The 20,124-nt window shown below is 37.3% G+C and overlaps 1 protein-coding gene across 1 annotated transcript in view; it reads left to right on the top strand.

The window, feature by feature from the left end:
• Lsm12a (LSM12 homolog a) overlaps positions 1-18,599 on the top strand; it is a 38,357-nt gene extending 19,758 nt beyond the window's left edge. Inside the window, exons 2-5 of the mRNA XM_081739849.1 lie at positions 3,998-4,131; positions 8,107-8,216; positions 13,775-13,904; positions 18,291-18,599. Coding sequence (XP_081595975.1) covers positions 3,998-4,131; positions 8,107-8,216; positions 13,775-13,904; positions 18,291-18,389 — 473 coding nt within the window. The 3' untranslated portion in view covers positions 18,390-18,599. The remainder of the gene's footprint in view (positions 1-3,997; positions 4,132-8,106; positions 8,217-13,774; positions 13,905-18,290) is intronic.
• Positions 18,600-20,124: the final 1,525 nt, after the last annotated feature.

Genomic DNA, 20,124 nt, shown 5'->3' with positions numbered 1-20,124 from the left:
GTACTTAGCTTTATAGACCCTTTCCAGAAATCTCTACTGAATGGGATGTCATTAGGTAGATAAATTTATTCTAAATACTGGGAGAAAGGTAAGATGTTTTTCTGCGTGAAGTAGGTGCTTTTTCCAAAATTATGTCGAAAATGAAAGCAGTTCGGATTAATATTAGAAAATTACCTACGTTTGAGTCGTCATTAGTTTAAAGCGATTCCCTTTGTTCTCATACTGTAAGGTTTATGTAGTAAGGAGTTTTACACAATGGAGTAATGATTTCTTCAAATATATTATGCCACTTCTCCCTTTTCGTTTAAATCTTCTTTTGAAGTTCTACGTCAGTACATCTGTATTCCTCTGGTTTCGAAATTTCTTTGAAAAATCTCTCCATTGGTTGAAAGGAGAATGTGTCATTAACCCTCATCCCTTCAGGTGCTTTCCAGTGGTTAAATTCTGTTTCATGTTCTAATACAGACGGGCGACTTGATGACAAGAAAAAGAGAAATGTCAACAAAAAGAGAATATTGATTTTTTTTTTTTTTTAAAAAAAGGAGAATAGAACAGCTATGAGTAAATTCTACGCCACGATCGTCGTCTACTTTTTCAAGTCAATGTTTTTACTGAGTGATGTACTTGTGCTTGATGCTATCACTTATATAACTGTCTTATCCCCCTGTAGATGGAGCTCCTCCATGGCTAAGCGGTTAGCGTAAGCGCCTTTGGCGTGGGAGACCCGGGTTCTTTTCCCGGTAGGAGCTCATGTGGTTCGGATTCCACGTTAATCAGTAGGTCCACGTCTCATATAGCCTTGCTGCTGAAAGGGACGTTAAACTCAAAATCAACTCAACCCCCCTTTAGATGAGTCTTTCATCAAACCAGATTCGATTGAACTCGTATTTCTCTGATGTATTTGAAGATGATCTGCCTTCGTAATCCTCTATGGCAGGCTGATATCCATCGGATATCGGGCATTCGAGTTTATTGAATTATTTTCTTCGGGTTCTTGAAAGAAGATTTGAAGTAAGAACTCTGGGCTTTTCAGCTTCTTCTGCTTCTGTCTGCTGCCTCTTCCAATCGAACTCCCCCGTTTCCTTTCTAGAATAGCAGGGTTTCATTTATTACCACACAAACTTCTGCATTTGAAATCGAATCTGAGGAACTGCTGAACATTTTATAAACGCTGAACGATCACAATATGAAATATTTTCTTCCCTGTTCCAACTCATTAGATTATTTCGAAGTTGCTCTTTAAATAGATGAACGTAATGATACATTAGACCGGTAGTCAAATTGTACATTAGCAACGCATATTTTACAAAATTTTCGGAAACAAACATGCCAACACAGACACACTGCCATTCTCCAGTTGCCTACTAGTAACTCTGAGTATTATTGGGACGATAGGTGGAAGCATTTTTCATTATTCTCATCATTTGCTAGTTTTTTGAAAGGATTACGAACAGTTTTACATTTTGCAACACACATTCACCACAGCTCTATCAAAAATGTCAGTTTTTCAATGCAACGTTTACGAAAATAATACTCAGACATTTATGTTTCAAGTCACCCCATAGACTAAGCTTTATTGCATAGTACATTGAATTGGCATTAAATCATATGCCCTGGGCTCAGGTGACCCCCACCCATGGAGTGCCTTGCACCGGCAACATTTAAGTTTTTCCAACAGAAGATCTTCATAAAAGAGTGATTAGCAATATCAACTAGAAAGTATTAGTTACGACTCTAAAAACTTGCATTAAAACATTTTATGAGAGAATCTTATTTGTTGAGATACAATTATGTTTATGTCAGAAGTGGAGTCAAGTTATTCCACTTTAAGGTACACTACATGTAAGCGAAAACACTCAATCAGGAGTTCATGAAGCTATCTGTGAATGTGATGTTACGTACATTGCAATGACAAAACACAATATTGGAACAATAATTGGGGTGTTCAGAACACAAAGTAATCAAACCACATTGCCAAAGTTGTGAGAAATAGACATAAAGTTAGTACGGAACTGTTAACTAAGTTTTCGGTTGTTTTTTTCTTATACCTTACAAGAGGAATTACAATATCTGGAACTGAATCTTTTTAAGTTTTGAAAGGAGCTTCAGATAGAGATCTTAAAAACGATATATGTCCAAAAAGATCAGAAGAGTGGATTTGATTCTCTTGTACGCCCCAATTAAGAAAATTAAAGTCAGAAGGTTTGAGATTTTTTTCGAATATTTAAATTTAAAAGTGTAGTGTAGGATGATACCTCCTTCCTAGTAGTTTACAAGGTCTGTATGATAAGTAATGAGACTCGCCGCGCCGCGGCGCGCGTGTCGCTGGAGCGGGTTTGTCGGTGATGGAGGATGTAGGGGGGGGTCCGAGCAAAGCAACGCACCGCGCGTCAGTTGGCTCCGAGCCTTAGTGGAGCGCGGACAAGCCTTGGACAAAGCCCTTGTGAACATTCTTGTCACGGCGGAAAATCAACAAACATGGAGGGTTCCATCGAACAGCGTTATGCGATCAAATTTTGCGTTCGCCTGGGGAAAACGGCTACTCAGACGCTTTCTCTCATCACGGAGGCCTACAAAGAGGAAGCCCTATCCAAAGCCCAGGTGTTTCGTTGGCACAGTGCGTTCCGGAACGGCCGGGAAAGCGTTGAGGATCTGGAGAGGGCTGGACGCCCGACAACAGTGACTACGGACGAAACTGTGGCAAAAGTGAGGGATCTCCTGAACTCAGACCGTCGATTATCGTTGAGATTGATTGCTGATGAACTCGATATGAACCACACAACAGTGCACAAGATTGTGACGGAACAATTGGGAATGAGAAAAATCTGTGCGAAACTGGTGCCGCGAGTGTTGACTGACGAACAAAAGCAACGACGTGTTGATTGTTGTCAGGAACTGTTGAACCTCATGAACAGTGACCCTAACTTTGAAGATGACGTCATAACAGGTGACGAGTCGTGGGTGTTCCAGTACGACCCTGAAACGAAACGTCAAAGCGCGGAGTGGCACACTCCTGCGTCCCCGCGCCCCAAGAAGGCCAGAATGTCGAAGTCAAAGGTGAAAACAATGTTGATTGTTTTTTTTTGACAATGTGGGGGTGGTCCACAAGGAGTTTGTACCCCAAGGACAAGCCGTCAACGCCGCCTTCTACAAACAAGTCCTTGAGAGACTGCACAGGAGCGTCAAGCGGAAAAGACCGGCGATCGCTAGCCGGTGGAAGTTGCATCACGACAATGCCCCTGCCCACACCGCCTTCTTAGTGACCTCCTTTTTGACCCGGATTGGGGTGGAAGTCCTTCCACAACCACCCTACAGCCCAGATGTGAGCCCGGCCGACTTCTTCCTCTTCCCGAAGCTGAAGCCACGCTTGAAAGGAATCCGTTTTGCAGACGTCACAGCCATCCAAGCAGCCGTGACCACATTTCTAAAGGACATGCCGGCTGCTGACTTCCAGGGGGCGTTTGCAGCGTGGAAACATCGATTGCAGAAGTGCATCGACGCAAGAGGAGAGTACTTCGAAAGCTTTTAAGTCCCTGTACAGATCAGATCAATAAAACAATGTTTCCAGACCTGGTCTCATTACTTATCATACAAACCCTGTATTTTAGACATTAATTGCAGAACACTGTACATGGAGAATACCAAACGTATGTTTTTAATGTTTAATTTTTTTTCTTTCCTATTTTGTCTTTTTCGATAAATGTGCAGTGTGTATATATATATACTGCTATCATTTGAATTTAAGCACTTTTTGTAAGAAAAGAAATGCATAATACGTCATGACTACGTCTCTTAGTTGGATACAACAATGAGTTTGTTTCTGTGGTACCATCCCATATTTATAGTTTGATACTTCCTTCTGTCTCTTATTTTGAAAACCTCCTCTGTTGCAGTGCAAATTGCCGGAAACTCAAACAAAAGTACAGTACTTTTTGTAAGCCTGTAAGTTGTTATGTAGGGTTGCTTTTGAATTGATGTTTTCCTTAATGCGTCTCAGAGTGTCCAGCTTCAAATGGTCGCGCTTCGTTTAATGATGTGCATGTTGTAAATTTGGGATTAGTGAGCGATGTTCAGGTGAAAAAGGAAGTGACTACAGTCCCGGATGCTCCACAGTCATTGAATCTTCAAAGGGTAAGTACTTTGATATCTTCTCTTGTTATAATAGCCTTCAAGGGCTGACTTTAAGCTAGTGGTACCGTCTACTAAACTATTTCGTATTTCCTTCTTCCCGACTGTTAGTGAATTTGCTTTTTTTCTCTCTCTCTCTCATTTTATTAAAAATAAAAATTTGGTATTCGCAAGAGATTCGTACCACAACTATAGGAATAACCAGTCTGTGTTTCCTGTATTAACGTTGTTGCCGAACTGCTGTTGAAATGCTTGAGCTTTATCGTAGAGAAGCTGACTGTCCTCACAGGGTGTTTAATTTGTATGCGGGATCACTTTCTATTGGGAGACAATTTAAAAAAAAAAAAAAAATGAAAAATCTTTTTGCACCTTGCTGAGTCATCGTTCTAAATTGAAGTATTAAATACAAAGTATGTTTCTGGAGTAGGTAACCACGCATACGCAATTTTCAATTCCGTTAATGTTTGATTTATTTTCATTTTCTAACCTTACAAGCCAATCCACACTGAAGAACGGGTCTGAGTGGATTTTCTTTTTATTATTATGATTATTATTATTATTTTAAATAGGTGAAAGCAAATATTAATATGTATTAAAGTTGTACTTACCAGAAATACCCAAATATAATTCTACCGTTCGGCAAAAAGTTATTGCCATCCTCAGCACGGATCCTTTCTGAAAGATAACGAACTACATCCACGGCCGAATTTCCATGTTTTGCGCTCATGAGCCCTAGCGAAATTATCGCCCCTAACCTCCAAAATTTCAATTCTCCTGGATCCACTTCTTAAATATTGCTTTTACGTTTGCTATTAAATTATAATCATCATTAATTATTACTATTACTAATTATTACTGTTCTTATTTCTTATTACTCATTTTATGTAATATCCTTTAGTCTGCTACAATATTGTCGTAGTCATGGCCGTTATAAAATAGCTTTCGCTGATTTTGTCTAGTACTTGGTGAAATATGTATTTTTAATAGTTTTATCATTTTTTAAATATATTTTTTTAATTGCCGCCCTGGTCCCGGGCTCATGTGATCCATGCCTAAATCCGGCCCTTAATATATCACTGATGATTAACTTTTTTTTTTTTTTTTTTTTTTTTTTTTTTTTTTTTTAACAGTATATATTTCAAATTTGTAGATCAGAAGATATCAAGGCTCTCAAGGCATAGTTTACAATTTTGTCACTTTTCTCCGCCCGCGTTTACCAGTGAAGAGAGAATGAAACTCAGAAAATTCAAATGAGACTTCAAATTAGTGTTTAATTAATCAATAATCAATAGCGTTACAGGATACAGATTAGTGCATAGAAATAGAAGATATTGAGGTGCAAAGAGAATGTAGAGCTATTACTGGAAGTGCATAATCTTTGTATAAAGAAAAAGTTAATCAACAGTGATGTAGTTTGTCTAGCAACATTAGTTATTTACAAGAATCCGTACTAAGAATGGCAGTAATCTTTTACCGAAACGTTCACGGTAGAAGCATATTCTGTGTTTGTTTTTGGTAAGTACAACTTGAGTTAGTGTTTGATGTACATCCTAACAAATCATTTATTTGTGATGTCAGTGTCTTTAAGCAAGTGTCTATTAATGTGTAATTTCACAGCCAGTCAATTTTCACCATTTCTATCATGAATAAACACTTGAATTACGCGTTCAATAAACAAGAACTCACATATGGTGTACCTTAATTACTTTGTTTCATAGTACTCTTTAAATACTAAATCTTGCTTCCATGTTATGTATTATTACAAGAAAAAATCTACAGAGATCTCATTTGAGATGTGTGAGAAATCCAAAGCTTTAGCAATGAGTGTGTGTGCGAAGTTTTGAATAAATTTTAAGTGTGAGGCTAATGAATTATTTAACAAATTAACAGAGAATATGTACAAATTTTTTAAACTCCGTTAGGGCACCAGAGGAGAATCACTTGAGTTGACGAAACGAGAAAGGCCAAAGCTATTCATTGGTCGTCGGTTCCCTTTCCATCCGTTATACAGACTCTTATGTTCAATCATTGTCGAGTAGCCAGCTTGAAAACAAATCAAGTGCAATCGAAACACCCGCCAAGTATGAACTACATGATGTAATTTGATTACTCCAAGCGTAAGGGCATAATACAGCCATAATCGTTGACTGAGTAAGGATTGCGGCAGGACGTTTATAAGTGGTGGCTGTGTACACGACTGCTGCAGAGTTTAAAGAAAGACTTTCCTATGTACACGACGAGGGCGGCCAAGGGTGTAAAACTATGACGACAGACGATCTTGCTGAACGTATGTGTCATGTGGTTCGTGCAGGTTGTAACTTCTGAACTGACTTTTGAGTTCACTGAAATTTCAAGATCAGCGGCTGGCGAAATCAAATTACGGTTGACGGGAGCTTCGATTGCACTCGATATGTTTTTAAGCTCACTACTTCACAAGGATGAAGTCCAGACAGAGTCTGTTGGTGTGTGGGAGGGGCATGTCCAATGAATAGTTTTGTCTTGTTCCAGTTTCATCATTAGATATGGTAATCTTTTGTTGACCTTTTGAATGTTGAAAAAATAGCCTTTGTATATTAAGTTAAAGAAAAAAAACTTTACCTAACGAAAGAAATTGACACGTTTTAAAACAAATTATTAAAAAAGATAAGTGAAAGGTTCACTACGTGGTTTACATCTGTAAAAGTTCTTATGAACTGTCTTGACAATTTATTTTGTGTCCTTGCTCACCAGGTTAGGTCACTCACGTGGAGATTCAATCACTTTATATTTTGTACTTTTTGGGGCAAGGATTCTTAAATTGAAATAAGATCTCTTGATAAACTGGCTGTTTATGTAGAAATAGTTCGAATACAAACACAATAAGTGGTCGAAACTATTACAGAAAAACTTACAGAAGCAATCCACGAAGTTTTCCATTTATCTTTTAAACCAGTTAGTTACTCATTATAAAGACGGGAAACCAGCACCAAACGGCAAGGCATAGAGCGGTCACACATTAAAAATGTTGGATGCCATAGACTGTCAAAGTGTAAGTTCTGTGTTGGCCTTGTATTCTAGTTTAATAGTTCATATGAAGGTTGTGTTTAAAATCTAGTAATCACCTGATGGAATTTTGTATCGTTATTAATTTTTGTAGTATGAACAAAATACAACGGTAATCCTTAACCAATAAACTTCCACTTAACTGATAATACAAGACTAGTCTCATCTTGTATTTCGAATTTTTGTAATTCACTCAAATAATTTTATGGTTCTTTAATACTTTCTTTACTCTAAATTTTGCTAAATTGGGAGCATGGTTGAGGCTCGTTTTCTATGGAAGGGAGAAACTTTAAAAATGCGTCGTGTTTAATAAATTTTAGACTACACTAAAGAAAATGGTTTGAGTGAATCACAAAAATTCGAAATACAAGGTAAGACTATTTATTTAAGTTATATTTGCTATGGCATCTAAAACCTTAACTTCAGGCGTAACATCTTTTTTATCAGTCCGCTTTTATTTGAGGGGGGGAAGGGGGTGATGTGTAGTCACCATGGGGACTTCCCTCGCCATTAATGCTGGTTTTCTGTCCAGAGTTCAATACTTCTTTCTTTCAACTAGCTTCTCAACTGTCCTCACGACGCTGGGTGAACTCTGTAATATCAACACCATCTGATACGAACAGTCACCAATCTTTCCTCGGACCAAACCCGGCATTGCCCGACTTCGCTCATCGCACGAAAACCGGTATTCCAGTGCGGCTAAGACATTGGCAATGTACTGTAGCATCTACCAGCAAATAATATCGGCTAGTTGTCAATTGAAATTACTTTTGTGATATCCGTGGTGAGAAATTATTTCAAAATCTGTTTTCCATATGTGAAACTTGACCAAACTAAAACAATTTACCATTGTACTACAAGTCGGATAGTTTATGATTGGGATATAAAATCAGTAGAAATATAATGTAATTTTATTATTAATAATTTGTTTTTCAGTTAAGCAATAGAGCGCGTAATCAAATAGAGGAGAAACAACGCCTTATCACGGCTTTGCGGGCTGGGGTCTCCATCGAAGGACAGAAACTTTTCCTTGCAATAGCCAAAACGTAAGTGTATAGCATAGGTTATTCTTTTATTATTAGATGTACGTTTGCTCACCTCTCTTGTATATTTCGTACGTAAAGTTCAGAACAAATTCTGATCATGCTCAATGTGATTTTCTTGAAATTACATGAGTGATGCAGAAAAACTTCATTTTGTCATGTAATGCAATTCAAATGAATGGATAATATTCGTGGTAGGAAATTTGTGTATCAGTCAGTTTTAGTATTAGAAGTATACCCAAAAGCCTGTCTCATAAAATAATATGAATGTCATGTTTTAACTCAACTCTAATAATGTTAACGGAACTTTGTTTGATTTCAAAAAAGAAATTTAAAAAAAAATAACATTGGTAATAATATTTAGATACCTTTTGTACTCATAAATGGTGTATACTTTTTTTTTTTTTTAATTGCTGCTAGTTCTGTGATTTTTTTTTCTTAATATAATAAATAGCGTTTATTTAAAAATTTGCAATTATACTCACTTAAGTGTTCATATGGTAACGGCGATTCAGTGCTGTGTTTTAGTAACCTCTTATCATCTTCATGCATGTAGTATTAAGAAATTATACTTCTGTAGAACTACATATTTTAATCGGTTTTCTCCTTTGGAAGACAATGTTGAGTATATTGTAATTTCGCCTATAGAGAGTGACTTCTTGACTACTCAGTATAATAATGCAGCGTTCATTAGATATATATATATATATATATATATGATATATTTCTTTACACTATATATTTAGACCACTAGAATCTTGTGTGTATATACAGAGGTTGTTCAATCTACATTTGGCCAATTTCGATTTACCTAAAAATTTAGAAGAATCCATGGTGTCAGGTCCGTAAGTGCTCGATATGTTTCCCTGGTTCCTAGCAATAGCCCGACAGCGTAATTTCCACTGTAATAGGCTTCTCTGAAGAACTGGGAGGGGAATCTTGTCCCATTCCCTTTGCACAGCTTTCCAAAGTCCTTCTACAGTTGTCACACGCCGTTTTCCCAAAGCCCGCTTCAGCAATTCAAATTCACAATAGTCCATAGGACTTGCATCTGGAGATTTAACAGGTACCTCATTGAAAGGTATCACCTGTATACCACTTGCCTCCTCCATCTCCTTGTAGAATGCGAGGGACGATCGTGAGGTATGTGATGAGGCCTTGTCCATGTGAATGCGCACCAGATTGGCGTCATTTCCGTACATTGTTGGAATCTCATGCTCGTAGATCGGCCGCATGATCTGCTCCTGAAAATAATGCGAATTTATTTTGCAGCTCTTCGCCACCCTACTAATCTTCAGTTTACCTCGGTAACAGTTGCCAGTAACGACCTTGAAACCTTTTGGGAGGGATTCTTTACAGACACGGACCTACCTTCTGAAGTTATTGGCGCCTTTCTCTCGGTACATGATGACTCTCGGTTTGCCGCAGTCGGAAAGGTAAATCCATGCTTCACCGAGCGTTACGACGTACATCCACCTTTGTTTTGCCAGATGCCGTTCGTACAGCTTCCGGGCGTTACACTTTCGTTCCTTTTGGTGGGCATCTGTGAGAAGATGGCCGCTAGCTTTCATGACTTTTTCCAGCTTGAGTTGATGGTGTAACGTCCGGCTCACAGTCCCCAAAGACACGTCAAGACGATTAGCCATACACCTTTGTGTTAGCGGATTTACTTGCATTGCTATTTTGCGAAGTTTCCTCTGCATGGTGGAGGTGGCCTTGGTGCATTCCCGCTTCCTAGGCGACTTCGTTGGTGATCCAAATGGTGGAGCTTCTTTGCCCTTGTACTTTTTAATAACATTTTTTATTCCACTTAAACTGATGTTGCAACCATTCTTCTTGCACTGTTTTCTAATGACAGAAACACTAAAGTGGGCGTCATAAAGAGCCGCAACATATCTTTCCCAAAACCGGCTTAGTTTGGGCGGCATTTTGGTCACAGAGCGGAAACCCACACACGTGGAAACAAATTTAGCACAACACTCACAACAATGGTCCTATTTTGTGCGTTATTGTTGTCCTCTCGGAAAAACAACTCCGTTTCCAGGAAGCCACTGCACAACACTGCAGGACGCCACAAGCCAGGTCGGGTGAGTCCATTCTCCCCGGGAGGGGGAAGGAACGAAATCGGCCAAACGTAGGCTGAACAACCTCTGTAGACACCTCGATGTACACCCCTGTATGTAAATCCTTCACCTAGAACACATTTATTTATCATTTGTCCAAAAAGGGAGAACGTTTTAGTAATTCAACATGCCAGATTTTAAGTGAAATGAAATGTTCTGTCTTGATTTGTATGCAGACGTATTGGTAATTTTATTATCGATGGTGTGTTTTCAGTGCAGCAGAAACCAGCGTCGTTTGTGTACTTCGGGACAAATTGAAACTGAAGGTTTCTGCATGTTATTACCACATTCACATCTAACACTTACAAACGCTGTTACTAACACTGAAAATTGCACAAAACATAAGTGATTATAGACATCTCTCTTATTATTCATATTTTTGGAGCTCCTCACTCCTGAAGAAGAGTCCTGTTTTCCAGATCCGTTTCATAGAAAAATTGACATTTCAAGTTCATCTGAACACATATTTGTACCTCCTCAAAATATTCTATTTTGTCATCTGAATAAAAACCTTTCATTACAGTAAACATTCGTTGGACATGTACGTTACTAGCGAGAATATACTGCAATTTTTAATAGGTTTGGTGTATCTACTGTGTTAAAAAACTCACTCCAAAATTTACACTTCTTATCATCATTCCTGTTAAATGGTGATATTATAGACTCTAAAACGGAAGTCTTATTGTAAAACTCATTTTCATCGGAACTGATCTTAAGTTTTATTCTCATATCTGTAAAATCATTAAATGAAAACAGTGTTGGTGCCGCGCGATAATGTGTGGATAATAATGAAAATATTTAAATGATTATCATTATATTGCGAGCGGTGATAATTATTAGAAATAAAGTAAGTAAAAGGCTAATAGTCACCGCAAGAAACAAACCTTATCTCTAGGAAGTACTTTCGAAGAACATCGTCTTCATCGTCAGTCTGGGCACACTTCAAAAAGGATTTAAACCATAAAAAGAATTTTAAAAATGTACGAAGTAAAAATCTTCTTGTCACTATAATTGGACGTATGTTAATAGTAATTCACTTGTCACTGTTCACCGTTGTTTACTGTTTTTTTTTTTTTCTTTCTTCATTATTTTCCAGACGGCGAAAATGAGTAGCAAAAACATTGCTCCAAATGGCATTTATGTCACCTTTATCTGAATTGAGTGCCGGTTTATCCTTATGAATGTAATAAGCTTCTTTAATTTTCCGTTCAGTTGCTGTTTTTGCTTTTTCGATCAAACATGAATTAACAGTGTTGTGGGGTTATTTTCTTTGAGATGTGATGCCAATCCAGATAACTGTTGTAAGCTACGAGATTTGGACGTGCGAATGTGTTCAGTAATTCTGGTATAAATATTCCTTTTTGTTTGACTTACATATATTTGGTCACATTGACATTTAACCCTGTAGACGCCACTACTTTGTTAGGGATCAGTAAAAATGATTTAAAATTTGTAATACATTTTTCTGTAGGTTTAGGAGGAACTTCAGAGACCTTGATGTTATATTTATGCAATGCCTTTTTAATTTTTGCCGAAATATGTGGAACCAGAGAGACACCAATCCATTTGTCTTCTTTGGCATTTGTTGTTCGCCGATGGTGGGTGCCGTCGATCTTCCGCTGTACCTGCTTCTACCACTTCAGTAATAAAGACTTTTAATAGCCATTTTGTTGTCCAATTTTAATTAAATATTGAATTTCTTAGATGAGATGTATCCATCAATACCAGTAGACCTGGCTTTACAGGCAGTGGAACTTGCCTTACTTAAACTAAAAGTAAACCCATACGAAATTCAATAGTCTCTCAACTAATAGCTTTTTGCCTTAGAAATAATGTTTTCCAATTTGAAGGTACCATCTTTCGACAGGACAATGGATTGGCCATGGGCAATACTCTTTCTCCAATACTTTCCAACCTGGTATTGGTATTGGACACGTTCGAAAACAACATTCTCCCAAAATTTCCTCATATCAGGTATTTTCGATATGCTGACGATACCTTAATTCTGTACAAGGAATATCAAGATTTAAAGAAATTATTTGATGAATTTAATCAGATACATCCTGGAATCAAATTCACGATGGAACTTGAAGAAAATGGAGCTTTTAGCTTCCTTGATATTACCATCAAAAGACAAGCCAATACGTTTGTTACTTCAGTATATCGTAAACCTTCTGCTGGTACCAAGTATATTCATTTTAAGTCATCTCATTCATGGCTTCAGAAACTGAATATTTGGAAAAACTTCTTCAGGAGAGCTCTTCTACTTTCTGATCTTCCTGGTGACCTCAACCAAGAAATTCAATATTTAATTAAAATTGGACAACAAAATGGCTATTAAAATCTTTATTACTGAAGTGGTAGAAGCAGGTACAGCGGAAGATCGACGGCACCCACCATCGGCGAACAAAAATGCCAAAGAAGACAAATGGATTGGTGTCCCTCTGGTTCCACATATTTCGGCAAAAATTAAAAAGGCATTGCATAAATATAACATCAAGGTCTCCGAATTTTCTCCTAAACCTATAGAAAAATGTATTACAAATTTTAAATAATTTTTTACTGATCCCTAACAAAGTAGTGGCGTCTACAGGGTTAAATGTCAATGTGACCAAATATATGTAAGTCAAACAAAAAGGAATATTTATACCAGAATTACTGAACACATTCGCACGTCCAAATCTCGTAGCTTACAACAGTTATCTGGATTGGCATCACATCTCAAAGAAAATAACCACAACACTGTTAATTCATGTTTGATCGAAAAAGCAAAAACAGCAAATGAACGGAAAACTAAAGAAGCTTATTACATTCATAAGGATAAACCGGCACTCAATTCAGATAAAGGTGACATAAATGCCATTTGGAGCAATGTTTTTGCTACTCATTTTCGCCGTCTGGAAAATAATGAAGAAAGAAAAAAAAAAAAAAAAAAAAAACAGTAAACAACGGTGAACAGTGACAAGTGAATTACTATTAACATATGTCCAATTATAGTGACAAGAAGATTTTTACTTCGTACATTTTTAAAATTCTTTTTATGGTTTAAATCCTTTTTGAAGTGTGCCCAGACTGACGATGAAGACGATGTTCTTCGAAAGTACTTCCTAGAGATAAGGTTTGTTTCTTGCGGTGACAATTAGCTTTTTACTTACATTATTTATAATTAAATAACTTTATAATGCAAAAATATAATTCTTAAAAATAATTAAGAACATATATTATAGAGCATAAATGCCATAGATAATTTGTAATAGCGCATTTAATATTTAAGCCCGTAGGCTGTATTTCGAACCTGGAGAGTCCAGATGGCACCCAGAGAGTTGGTAACCCTAGGTTCAAGTTTTAACTGTGTGACATAAAATCTGCTAATTAAATGAAGTAATCCTTTTTTAGTGTTTTTATGAAATAATAACAATATGTGTTCTTTATTTCTAGGATGGAGGAAGTAACTTGGCAGGGACCAAATATTGTAGTAATGAATGAAGTTACTATCACACCCCCATACACACTGGAAAATGTGAAGGGGAGAACAGACAGCAAGGCTTGGAACTTCGTTAGGAAACTTGTAAGTATACGTTCTTATGTCAGTTCCAAAATTTCAGCAATTTTTCCTGAACTAAAGCTATTATTAACAACGATAAAATAAAACAACTACAACTAAAAAAAATGTTTCATATAAAGAAGACCATTCGGATTCAGTGATTCATTCAGCCGACCATGCTTTAAGTCTGGATACTTGATATTAGCATTAAATTATGCAAGTCGTGTGGAGACTTCACTTCGACTTCGAAATTTACTTCAGTTGCTGTGTATCACGTTTGTAAGTGCTTTTTTACTGTTTCCTGTCTCGTATCTCAAAGACACCACTTACTCTAATTATGAGAAACAGTTAAAGGAATTAAAACTTCTTTAGCCGTGAATGTATTGTTTTACATTCTCTTCGTTGCATTTTGTTCGTATTTCTCTCAGTATTCAGTGAAGATTACTTAATACTGTACCCGTTAAATCGAAAAATTTCTTATTAATGCACTTCAGCCAAACTTTGTTTTGATATTGTGCCATGTAATGCTGAGCTGACTACCTTTAAATGTAAGATCTTTGCGTCCCATTACTCGCCAGGAGAAGACAGATACTCAAGCATCAAATCACTACAAATTTATAAAACTTTTGCTACTATTAACAAAGGATAAAAATTAACAAAGGATAAAAATGTTAACCATGTTTCCATAGAGCTAAGAGAGAACTGAGCTATTGTTAGCAGCTAAGTTCACAGCCATACAGAATGTCGCGTTAATTATTTTTTTAAGAAAGCAACCCTTAGTTCGGTAGCAAGGTAAAGAAACAAAAGTTTTTTTGTGGGTACAGTAAACTTTAAAAACAGAGTACCCGCCCGTCCTACGTATGTAGTAATGTCCAAGCTTGTTTAAAAATTAGCCACCCATCTCTCTTTGAAGTCTCTGTATTCTTATCTGTAGATGAAATTAAACAAATGTTAAACTTCTTTGGCAAATTCTATTGTTTGTTTCATGTCCAAGTATTTATTAAATCTCATACGTACAGTTGGAGGAGAGTGACTATAGAAGAGAGATGGGAGGCCGAGATTTTTTTAAGAATTACATCACTACTGAAGGAATTTAACTGATACGTGATTATAGGTATTAAATCACACTCAGGAATGCGTCTACATATTTATTAATGCTAAAATATTCATTGGGAACTAGCACCTTCGTCAACGACTTATTTATTTACGTAAAGACATACTGTGGATTAATCACATCTCATGTCTTCTGTTATATAATGAAAGAACATTGAAGATATTGTTAAGCTTATCTGTAACATTAAACTAAATATTAACTAAACTAAACTCCTAGTGCTGCAGGCTGCAGGGAGCTAGGGCCTACCAGCTGGCTTGTGGCACTCATACCTTTGGGGGTGATATGTGATCAGCACATCGGCTTCCCTCACCATTAATTATGGCTTTCTAGGCTGGAGTTCACTATTTCTTTCTTTCAAGTAGGTTTTCCAATTGTTCTCACGACGCTGGGGTCGCCGCAATGCCAACACAATGTGTTGAAGACGAACAGTCACCCAATTTTCTTTTGGTCAGACCCGACACTGGTTCAACTTTACTGTCTTTGAAATAGAAAAGTTTCAAGCAGAATACGCCTGTTGTTTCGAACTAGAGCCTGTCTATTCCACCTGTGCCCCCGGAAACTATGCGAACTATACTTCGGCATCACCCCCGCCACCCTCTGGCGGATGAAACCTTCCCTTTGCGTAGCGAAAAGAAGTGAATGACCTCAGCTGTGTTGCCAATTTGTCATTCAGTCGTTTGGTTTTTACGAGTGAAGATCACAGGCTACTTAAAGTGGTTAACAAGGCAGAGCACAGTGAAGTCCGTGAAATAATTCATTGTGGCAACGCTTCCACATCCAGTAATTGAAAGATCTCGGCCGCAGCAACTTGTCTCTCCTCTTTTGAGGGAGGTATGGGAAATCGCATATCAACACCAGCGCCAGCAAGGACACAGTTCAAATAGAAAGGCTCTACGAGTAAGAAAGTGACAAATTATTATATAAAGCTTCTGTAATAACCGTATTTGCGCGTATATAGGTCGCACTTTTTTTCTTAAATTTTGGCTTGGAAAACCATGGTGCAGCCTATAAGGTGAGATTTTTCCCCTTCAGATCATAAATCGTCAAATTCAAAATTACATATACACGTATCTTGTGGGTTGAAAGTAGTACAATAACGAGTTACTGCAGTTACTTTTGTAAACTATCAAAGATTCAGAAGAAAATAGCGGAAAACTTACCTTGTTCGCAAAAAAGTAACACCTTCATTTGGTACTGGTAACACCTTACACTGAAACAAAAAGCACTTGTACACTTCATACATTTATTAAGAGGAATACGCATTTTTATTATAATATATACAGTAGCTGTTTTTGAAAAAGCAACTTCGTTTCGCAAAACTGTGTTAGCGTGTTTGTACCTACCCAAATAAAGCACAGTCACTTCCCAGCATCGCCAGCGTCTGATTCGCTGGACGATCCAGAATGCTGCCCAGAGTCGCTATCACAAAGAAGGTCATCTTCAGTCCCATCAAGATTATTGGAAATTCCAATATTTTAACTTTTCATGATGAGTTCTTCCGAGATTAACGTCCAAGCAGCCAAAATTCAACGACACACGTCTGACATAGACGCACGCTGCAAACAGCCTCCTGGCGTCAAAGTTGCTCGTTGATGATGTATTTTCTATAGAATTGTCTTATACTAGCTTTGAATGGATAATTGATACACACATCCAAAGGCTGCAACACACTTGTCATGCGGCCAGAAATAATCACTGGGTTACAGTTTCCTTTTTTCAGTTCTTGTTTCCTCGATCACCAGTATGCCCGCGAAAACTATCCAACAGAAACATTGATTTTGAGCGAAGAAGAGCTCCTTCCTGTCCGCTTATTCCACACTGCTGAAATCCAGTCTAAGACCAGTTCTTTTGTCACGAGCTCTTAAAATAAGACCAGCTGGGAAGCTTTCTCCCTTGGGAAAAGTTTTTCGATTGAAAAACACATACGGTGGCAATTTTCGTCCTTGTCTGTAATGCTCAACATCACTGTGCACCGCTGCTTTTCAGCACCACATATACGTATTTGCACATTACGTCTCCCCTACATTATTTACGATAGTGCTGTTCGGTATATCAAAATAGACCGGCGTTTGGTGTTTTCCCTTTTTGGGAATGTATATAAAAATTTTTGCATCGATATTAGATCACGTAACACTGGAAAGATGTTTTCGAAAGCTTGACGCAATTTTGCAGAATTATAGTTCTGCGACGAACATATAGATTATTTCGTTACATAAATCGCCGAATCTACCCATACGAAACTTGAAATGGCGTGTTATTTTACAGCTTTTAATTTGAATCATTTCAGTTGTAACGACATATTCACATTTCCTGTTTTGAACTACAAAATCAAGCGAGTCTTTTTTTCTCATTTGGATAATTGCAATTTTGCCCTCAAAATGAACACCAGCTTTTCGAACTATTTAAGAGTTACTCTTCACGTGCACACCACCGACGAACTTTTTTAAATCAACATGAAATCTGCGTTCAGCTTCCCACTTTCCGTGTTCCTTTGCATGGCTGATAACATGAAGTTTAAATTTTGCTGTGTAACTAGTACGCTTCTTTCCCATCGTCACTCAGAAACCAAATGATCATTTTTTCTCGAACAAATCAACTTCGAATTTCCTTACATTGTCACTTAAATAAGTAACGTCACCAGACCTCCCCATACGCAAAAGCTGTCCTGTTGGTAATGAGATACCCTTAGTTGTGCGGGAGTTGAAGAAGAGGAGGGAGAGAGCCTCAAGTAGTGTCTAATTGAACTTTCTTATAAATTTAGTAGTGCGTTCTATATTGGAGATTGTAGAGCTCCTTCGTGGCTAAGCGGTTAGCGTACGCGCATTTGGCGTGGGAGACCCGGATTCGATCCACGGCGGAAGCTCATGTGGTTCGGATTCCACTTTAATCCGTAGGTCCACGTCTCATATAGCCTCGCTGCTGAACGGGACGTTAAACTCAAAATCAAGTCAAGTCAGGTATATTGAAGATTTACTTTTTCGTGTCAAAAGTTTAGGTACGGCGTATATTCGCGCAAAAACGGTATTACAAAATATTCATGAGATAATGTTTTTTACTACTTAGTTTTCTCACATGTTAGGCAAGCATAATTATAGTGGTAAAATTTTACACGATACAATTTAAGCTCCAATAGGGACATTAGTACAGTTGAGCTTCATGGTATTGTATGTAAGCCGCTGACGAAGGTGGGGTTCCCCACTGAAAATGTCTGCATTAGTAAATATTTAAACGCATTCTTCAGTTCAAGTTAAGACTTACATCATTTACAATTATTTTTTGTTCATTTTTTGCAACAGGTAGAGAAACATCTTAAAGATCAGGCAGCAGCCGAGGCGTCTGCATCGTCGTCAGCGTCGTCATTAGCGGGAGGTGCAGCTCAGAACGCATCTCAGTAAACTTCATTTAAGGTAGCATCTTGCGAGCAGCAGCAGCAGTTAGAGTGCAAAAGGATTTTTTCCCTCATCCCTGACAGACATTCTGAGAAGTATTTGGTATTATTGTAGAAGATAACCAAGGAGGTGTATATGTGTGCAAAAAATAAAAAGAAGAAAACCTGGAATAAAATCCGGAGTTATCGTGAATGCCTCAGCTAGTATATATGTGTGTGTCTGTCTGTTACGTCAGAAAATTCACCCAATATGTAAATACCAACTAGTCGACTTTCGAAGTAACAAAGAAATGAAAGTTACGAAAAAGATATAAATAAATAAATAAATAAAATAATAAAACTTCCCAAAGACAACTTTTCATCATATGTGTTATAGGGCGTTGTTTCTATAATTTGCACTTTATAAAGTGATAGTGAATGGGAATATATGATAAATACGAATTGTTAATGATCGTTTTGTGTGTCAAGGGTCTCTGAAGAGCCGTGAGCAAAACAAAAGAAATTAAGAGCGGAAAGAAGAAAGAAACTTTATATATGTATATGTCCTTACTAGTGACTGTTATATAAATAAATACATTCAAAAATAGAAATAAAAAGATATCTATGCATTGTTAAATAAGTATGTATTAAGAAAACACATTATGAAGGAACTTATAATTTATGGTATGAAGTGTACAAAAGTGGTGCCGCGTTCATAGCTTTTTTTTTTTCATCTCTTTCTTTGCAGAGTTGTTTTTCATAGATCTTGTTGACTGAACTTATTCATTCTCCGGTCTTACTTTGTTAGGGATATTTATGGATGGTACATTCTGGCAGCAATATGAATGTTCACATCAGTTTTGACCAAAGTAAGATAATTAAATGTAATATCATACGAACTGTGTATCTTTATTTTCTAAAGTTAAGGTATGCCCTTATTTCAGTTCCTTATTACATATGTAGTAGAATGGAATAAACTGTATGACACTAGAGTTCCTTCGTGGCTAAGCGATTAGCGTACGCGACTTTGGCGTGGGAGACCCGGGTTCGATTCCCGACAGGAGCCCATGTGGTTCGGATTCCACATTAATCAGTAGGTCCACTTCTCATATAACCTCGCTGCTGAACGGAATATTAAACTCAAAATCAACTCAACTCAACTGTATGAAACCAATCTCAAGCATATCTTGAAATTTTGAAATACCGTATTTTCTCGAATATAAGCGCCCCCTTTTTTATGTAGGACTAAAATTCTTAAAGGACGCTTATAACCTTAAAGCACTGCCTTTGTGTGATTTTTCTGTGCCAAAAAAGGAAGGCGAACACAAACAGTATCAGTGCATTCATAATTTCGGTAATGTCAGATTCTATTGTCGATTGTTTAATTTTTTAGTTCAGAACACTGCATGTGAATTCAAGCATTGTGCTTTTCAGAATGGATAGAAGAACTACGGTAACTGTATCTGTAAAGTCATATCTAATAAGTCACTGGTTTTGTAATAAATGATGAGCCATTGGTTTGGTAGTTGTATGAATTTTCTTTATTGATCTTATAGGAGGTGCTTGTATTCATATAATAAATGAATTCTAAAAAAAGAGAATTTTTTTTAGGAGGGCGCTTATATTCTGGTAAATGCGATGTTTTGTCTGACTTTCATATGAAGATTGGTAACATTGAAATGGTTAATTCTCATGTTCGATTATTTGTACCATTTCTTTTGACTACTCTTTTCGCCCCATTTTCTTCTTCCCCTATAACCAAA

Source organism: Thermobia domestica, chromosome 15 (assembly GCF_964235325.1).
Source record: "Thermobia domestica chromosome 15, izTheDome1.hap1.1, whole genome shotgun sequence".
Lineage (NCBI taxonomy): Eukaryota > Metazoa > Arthropoda > Insecta > Zygentoma > Lepismatidae > Thermobia > Thermobia domestica.
This window is presented reverse-complemented; position numbering and strand designations above follow the sequence as displayed.